Source organism: Penaeus japonicus, unplaced genomic scaffold, assembly GCF_977035675.1.
Source record: "Penaeus japonicus unplaced genomic scaffold, GWHDUDI00000001_assembly GWHDUDI00000003, whole genome shotgun sequence".
Lineage (NCBI taxonomy): Eukaryota > Metazoa > Arthropoda > Malacostraca > Decapoda > Penaeidae > Penaeus > Penaeus japonicus.
In genome coordinates, this window is record NW_028234405.1 from 40,609,819 (window position 1) to 40,617,318 (window position 7,500).

The 7,500-nt window shown below is 41.1% G+C and overlaps 1 protein-coding gene across 3 annotated transcripts in view; it reads left to right on the plus strand.

Annotated features, from left to right (window-relative positions):
* Positions 1–7,500, plus strand: part of LOC122256369 (pikachurin) — a 266,146-nt gene that overhangs the window by 256,867 nt on the left and 1,779 nt on the right. For all 3 annotated transcript variants that reach the window (XM_086532343.1, XM_086532338.1, XM_086532332.1), the window contains 9 exons: positions 855–1,056; positions 1,950–2,094; positions 2,665–2,881; positions 3,087–3,289; positions 3,711–3,934; positions 4,584–4,812; positions 5,860–6,119; positions 6,438–6,695; positions 7,257–7,360. In XM_086532343.1, coding sequence (XP_086388469.1) covers positions 855–1,056; positions 1,950–2,094; positions 2,665–2,881; positions 3,087–3,289; positions 3,711–3,934; positions 4,584–4,812; positions 5,860–6,119; positions 6,438–6,695; positions 7,257–7,360 — 1,842 coding nt within the window. The remainder of the gene's footprint in view (positions 1–854; positions 1,057–1,949; positions 2,095–2,664; positions 2,882–3,086; positions 3,290–3,710; positions 3,935–4,583; positions 4,813–5,859; positions 6,120–6,437; positions 6,696–7,256; positions 7,361–7,500) is intronic.

Below are 7,500 nucleotides of genomic sequence, written 5' to 3' on the forward strand. Positions count from 1 at the left end.
GAAAATTATTTACCGAAATACTGATGGAGCTCTTCATATCCCTTATCATTACTTTAGATCATCTATCGTGTCAACGCTGAAGTCGTTGTTAGAATATTATATTATCTAAATTTGACCGGAATATAATTTGTACAGTTAAACCCTGCTGAAAATGTATGAATGAAAATAAAAATATAAGAGGAGCAAACCAATACTTCTCTGAACTAAACCTGTGTACCTAAGGTTCTAATACATATATTGTTCTCTCGGTTCATATTTCAAAGTTATCTTCTATACTTACTTTGCCATAATACGTTATTATAATAAGTCTTGTGCAATCCATGTAAAAAAAAAAAAAAAAAAAAAAAAAAAAAATATATATATATATATATATATATATATATATATATATATATATATATATATATATATATATATATATATATATATATATATATATATATATATAGTTGATTTTAGGTTCGTAATCGTTTGCAGAGAAATCCACATATTCATGTATTTGTGTTTTTTGTTTTTATGAGATTTTCCGCTGATTACAGATTAGTTCTGAAGAGAGAAAATAAAAGTCACCCTGAGTTAATGAATGGCCCGTGATTAAAAAAGTGCATCTAGGCTTTATGTGACAAAACCTTTGTAAAGGGTGAGTTCGTATTGGAAGAAAAAAGAGACAAAATAAAAATACAGAATACCAGAATTCACGTAAAGGAAATGGCGATAAAACCAACACTAATACAGACTTTTCTTCCTTTTTACTCAGACCGATTTTAATATCTATATGACTCTCCCTATCTTCTTTCCTAGCCGTCTTACCTTTCTTGACACATCTAACCAAAGCAAACAAAATCCACCTCCAGGTCCCCAGATAGAGACAGCCAGATTCCACGGGTCTTCGTGGGTAGCCTTCGCCCCTCTGCGGGAAGCCTACAGGGACGTCCAACTCACGCTGGAGTTCAAACCCGAGAGTCCCGACGGCGTCTTGCTGGTGTCTGGGGAGAACGATGACCTCAGCGGAGACTTCATGGCCGCGGTCCTCCTCAACGGATATGTCGAGTTCAGGTGGGAACCGAAAGGAGGGAAGGACGTAAGGGGAATTACAGTGCGGGGGTTAGAATGTTTTGGGAGGGAGAGGGAGGAAGGGAAGTAGGAGAGGGGGGGAGGAAGAGGCGGTTATGTCGAGTTCAGGTGGGAAGTAAAGGAGGGAAGGATTTACAGGAAATTACAGTGCGTGAGAGATGAAGGGGAAGGAGGTAGAGTGAGGGAGAGGAAGAGGAAGAAAGAATGGAAAGAAGGAGGAAGAGGGAAAAGAAGGTAGGAGGGAGGAGGGAAGGAGAGAGGGAGGGAGCGAGTGAGAAAGCGAGGAATAATCTAGGTCAAATGGAGAGAGAGAGAGAGAGAGAGAGAGAGAGAGAGAGAGAGAGAGAGAGAGAGAGAGAGAGAGAGAGAGAGAGAGAGAGAGAGAGAGAGAGAGAGAGAGAGAGAGAGAGAGAGAGCGATAGCGACAGGGATGGGTATAGAGATATAAGTGAAGTTACTGATAATGTCAATAATTTAGTTGGGAAGACGACCTGAAGTGCGAGGCAGGCTTTAGCAATTTCTCTGTCGATTCACTCACGTGCTTCGTGTTCCTGTTCGTAAAGTCAGCAGAAGCTATGATGGCCTCTTAGCTCGAGATTTTATTATTTTAGAGAGGGCCACAAGGCATATAATAATTTCTTTCATTTACTTTCAAAACCACTGTGAAAACTGTGTAAACTGATGATTAGTTACACGCATCCGTCATCATCACAGGAAGTTATGTCACAACCGAATCTAACCCTAAAACAAAACAAAACCCTTTTCAAATCCGTTTCATAGATGATTGACTGATCATTTGAAGCTATCAATTATAATTGATTGTTACTTGACAATAGAACATGAGATAATCTTCTTGTGACATCCCCCTTTTACAGATGGGACTGTGGTTCGGGCGCTGGTTCTGTACGTTCACCCGAGGGAGTACACATGGGTGAGTGGAACCGCCTTACAGTGTACCGCCACCGCTGGGACGTCTGGCTGCAGCTCAACGACGGTCATCACATCCAAGGCCGGTCAGAGGTGAGTGAGGGGGGAAGGGGTTAAGGTGTCATTTTCAAGAGTAGGGTTAGTTTTAAGGTTTTGTTTAACTTTACCAAGACGCAAAGGATGTGCGTGGTGACTGTAATTAAGCTCAGGTGGAAACGTTTATGCAGCGAATTGTACCAATAGTTAGCAGGAAGCCAGAAAATGATTGTAAAGATTTTAAGTATCATGATATTGATCAGTAAATTTAAAATATACAACTTAGGTGAGTATACTTTTTTAATGTATGGCAAATTAAATTGAACAATGCTACGAGTTGACCTAAATATACCATATAAACACAAAAATATGTGTGTGGAAATGTTTTCCTTGGTAATAATGGACATATTACAGTACGATATTATTTTGTACATTTTTCTTCTTTGTTTGTATTATCAACACACATACACAGTATTTTCAGGTTTCATCTTGTTACAATATGAATATGTACTGTGTTTTGATTACAAGTGGGTGTTATTAGATATCAAAGAGTATTTAATATTACCCATGATACAAACATACTCACATAGCTGATAATAAATCCTAATAAATCCTTCTTCTCTCCAGGGACTCTTCTCAAGGATTACCTTCCGTGAGCCTCTGTATGTCGGAGGCTCCAATAACCTGACATCCCTCGCTGTGCGTCTTGGCGTTACGACAGGCCTTCATGGATGTGTCAGGCGACTACAGATCAACGACCATGTCTACCGTTTCCACAAGAATGATGCTCTTCGGGAACCCAATCCGTCGTCAGATTATGCTGCTCTTGATGGCTTCGACATAAGTATGTTTATTAGTGTTTTTTTTTTTAGAAATGGAACTTTGTTACTGAGCTTTCATTTCTCCTTACTGTAGTATTGTTTGAGCATAGTGGTTTAATCTCATTTTACATTTGAATCCCACATGTTATGAGATCACGCTAGAAAAAAATGACTTCCGTATTAAAATTTCGTGACATTCCTGCTAATAAAAATGTAATCTTTTCCTAGGCGAATGCATAGGTGATGCTTGCAGTGAAGTGGAATGCCAGCACGGAGGGAAATGCGTGGCATCGGTTCAGGACAGCAGGAACAACTCCAGTCCAGCCACCACACCCCCTCCTGCTTTCTTTCCTCCTCCACCAGCTGCTCCTATTTGTCTGTGTCCACTTGGCTACGCTGGAGATTTCTGTGAAAAGCAACTCAATCTTGAGGTGAATGCCCTGGGAGTGAATGTAAAAAAAACAGAATTGATATAATAAAAAAAAAAAAACTTCGGCAAAAGACTTTACCAAGGAGCCCACTTACAGTCAACACCTAGTCTAATATTTCTGGGGCTTTTCAGGGCATGTGCTTATATTTGGGGTATGTGATAAGTGTAAGAAACATGTGTATCTGATATTCTGGTTCAGGATTCAGGGAATGCATGCATACATACATGCATACATACATACATACATACATACATACATACATACATACATACATACATACATACATACATACATACATACATACATACATACATACATACATAAATATATAAATGTATGTGTGTATGTATTGTATATGTATGTAAATATTTGCTTTACTTGTCACACACATAACTAAGCATGTATTGGTTTCCCCTTCTAGGTCCCCTCATTCAACGGGTCGGCCCACCTAGTGTTCCCAGCGCTCGGAGGCTCAGTGCTGTCATGGCTCGAGCTGGAGTTAGTGTTTCGAGCAGCCTCCACAGATGGCATCATGTTGTATGAAGGACACCGGTCAGATGGCTCCAGCGACTTCATTGCTGTGACGCTCTCCCAGGCACACGTACTGTTCACTATTGACCTGGGATCGGGAATGCTAACTCTGAGGTAACTCTATTTTCCTTAACTTTGGCTCTTAAAACATGACTAATGAAGCATTTAGTTACTGCCTAGTAAGACCTTTATGGGGTTACCTAATGAGATGTTTATTAGTTGCTTAGGGAGACATTTATGGGTTACCTAGTGAGACATTTATTAGTTGCATAGTGAGACATTTATGTGTTGCTTAGTGAAAACGTAAACGGGATTTACTAGCTCTTATGAATTAGCACTTGTGAATATTTAACATCTTCATATTAGGTTAGATTAAACAACGTATAGTGATATCTCTTCACCTTTGTTATCATACATAGCTGATGAAATTTAAGTTCTAGTTCGGCTTTTTTTCTCAAATCGAATATGGTTATTTTGTCTGAGAACCAATTTAATAATCTGAAATTTACAAGATGACCTATACAAAAGTTGTGCATTAGATCTGAACTAATTGCATATTTTATATGCTCCATTTTATAATCAATGAATTTTCGAATAAAAGAGTAATGCCTTATTCTGTTTTAACCTTATCCATGATAATAAAGTCTTAACAAAATTATGTCAACGAATATACAAATTCAAGTTTTCATCACTAATAACACCACCCTTTCTTCCGTGAAAATGTTTCCCACCCTGATGCATGCGCCTCTGACTCCGCCCCCAGGTCCGCCTACCCGATCCGCCCAGGTGTGTGGCACTCGGTTCGCGTGTCCCGGACCGGCCGATGGGCTTGGCTGTACGTGGACGACCAGCCCGTTGTGAGCGGCTTGACCCCTGGCGGCTTCACGATGCTGTCTCTCTCGCATCCCTTGTACCTCGGAGGCATCCCTCCCACCTCCGTCTCTCAGCCGATCCTCCCAGCATCGCAGGCCTTTGTGGGTTGTATACAGAAGGTGGGAGTCGCTCAGTGCTTTAGAACTACGGTTTGGTTTATCTTGACTGTGGGTGTCGTTGGTTGATGAGAGAGTGGCTGTTTTAGATTTTTAGACGCGTATTTTACGGAACAGAATTTTGAAAACTTAAAATAAGGAGTAACTGTCCTCAAAAAGACACTTTTACCCTTCCATTTTCTGTTTTCAAAATTCTGTTCCGTAAAATACGCGTCTAAGTGATACTGTACACAGTAGTTAATAATATTGCATACGTCCATATATACATGTACTAGTAAGGGGGATATATATATGTATATATATGCATGTGTGTGTGTGTGTGTGTGTGTGTGTGTGTGTGTGTGTGTGTGTGTGTGTGTGTGTGTGTGTGTGTGTGTGTGTGTGTGTGTGTGTGTGTGTGTGTGTGATATATATATATATATATATATATATATATTTATATTATATATATATATATATATATATATATATATATATATATATATATATATATATATACACAGATTTAGAGAGACACCTATATTGCTTGGGGCTGAAAGATTTATGGGGTGAAGTATTGTGGGAAAGTTGGTGGCGGAAAGCAACTGCAGAATCTGACCCCTTCACAGTGACAGACGCGCTAGCTTAAATAGCCACCCGTCTGCTCTATTCTACTGTGTTGATGGTTCATACTGTTGCTTCATGTCCACCTAACATATGATCAATATTGGCGGCATGCATTTCTTCTCGGAGTCGCACACTTTGGAGTTTTTCTGTTTGTCGTCACTTCCCGATGCCGTTTGTATATATAGTATCATGCGCGGCCCAGAAAAAATACAAAGCAGCAAGAAAAAAAATGTTAACCCGCTTGTAATATTACGCAGTCGGTGTTTAGGACTATATTTTTTATGAAAACAAAACAAAACACGGAAAAAAAATTGCTACAATAAATACAAATTTATGGAAAAGGAGTCGACTGTATTCTTGTATATCCAACAACCAATGATGTTCACATAAACCCCCATGATCTGCAATTGCACCAATGATTTAACGTCTTTTCTTTCCCAACAGTTATCACTGAATGGACGGCCGATTCACCTGGTGTCCGGCGCAGTGTCTGGCAGTAACGTAGGATCCTGTGATCACCCTTGCTCCGAGCGCCCATGTGACAACGGGGGCGTATGTGAGCCACATGGCCCCACATACACATGCCGCTGTCCTCTGGGATTCAAGGACGAGCACTGCAGGAGTCGAGTGGTCACGCAGGTTTTGACGCCAAGTTTCAGCGGACGATCTTTTTTGAAATATTCGGATCCTGAGATTATGAAACGGTACGCATGATTTTTCTTCTTTTATTTTCGAAATTGTTTGATTTACAGGTTTTGGATAAGGCAAAGGAAGTTATATTGAAAATATTTGTTTTCTACTTTATGCAATATCAACAGTTATATATGAGAGAGAGAGAGAGAGAGAGAGAGAGAGAGAGAGAGAGAGAGAGAGAGAGAGAGAGAGAGAGAGAGAGAGAGAGAGAGAGAGAGAGAGAGAGAGAGAGAGAGAGAGAACAACCGAAAAAGCAACAGACAGAGGTAGAGCGAGCTAGAGACATACATACAGACATACATAGCTAACATCTTGATTATCCCCTCCAGAGTGTCTGGCGACAAACTCCACCTGTGGTTAAGATTCCGCTCCCTGACGCCCAACGGCCTCCTGGTGTGGGCAGGCGAGGAGGACGACGATGGAGAAACGGACCTCCTGATTCCACCCCTTGGAGACTCCCTGAGCCTAGAGTTGCAGGATGGGCGTCTCGTGCTCCGGTACAACCTTGGCTCTGGATATGCTAGGCTCATGTACAATAACAGCGGGCCATTAGATGACGGGCAGTGGCACACAGTCAGGATTTCAAGGTATGGCAATGCCCTTGTCGGTGCGGGTGGTCACGGTTTGTCTTGTGACTGTGTAGTAGTACTTGGATATGGTAAATATGTCACACTGATAATATGTTAAGTATGCGTGTGTTTATGGGAGAGGGAGAGAGAGAGGGTGTGAGAGGGAGAGTGACAGAGGCAAAGGGGGAGTGTGACGGAGGGGGGAGGGAGGATGACAGTGAGAGAGAGGAAGGGAGAGTGACAAATGGAGAGGGTGATGGAGGGAGAGAATGGCGGAGCGAGAGAGTGATGGGGAGAGAGATAGTGATGGGGAGAGAGAGAGAGAGAGAGAGAGAGAGAGAGAGAGAGAGAGAGAGAGAGAGAGAGAGAGAGAGAGAGAGAGAAAGAAAGAAAGAAAGAAAGAGAGAAAGAAAGAAAGAAAGAAAGAGAAAGAGAAAGAGAAAGAGAAAGAGAAAGAGAAAGAGAAAGAGAAAGAGAAAGAGAAAGAGAAAGAGAGAGAGAGAGAATTACTCACTTCATAAATTATTTCATATCAGAGTACCTTCCTACTTGTACCTACAATAAAAATCCTTTTGCAAGGTACGAGAGAGAAGCCCACGTGTCCGTTGACGGCGAGGGGCAAGTTGTGGTCGTTTCTCCAGGCGATCTCGTGCAACTTAATGTTGACTCATCACTCTACGTTGGTACGTGAATATGTAAACACACATTAATTTAAATATATATATACTCACATATCTACACGTATGGATGCAAACGAACACACACACACACTCACTCTTCCACTTGTACTCAACCTGCCACACACACACACACAGACACACAC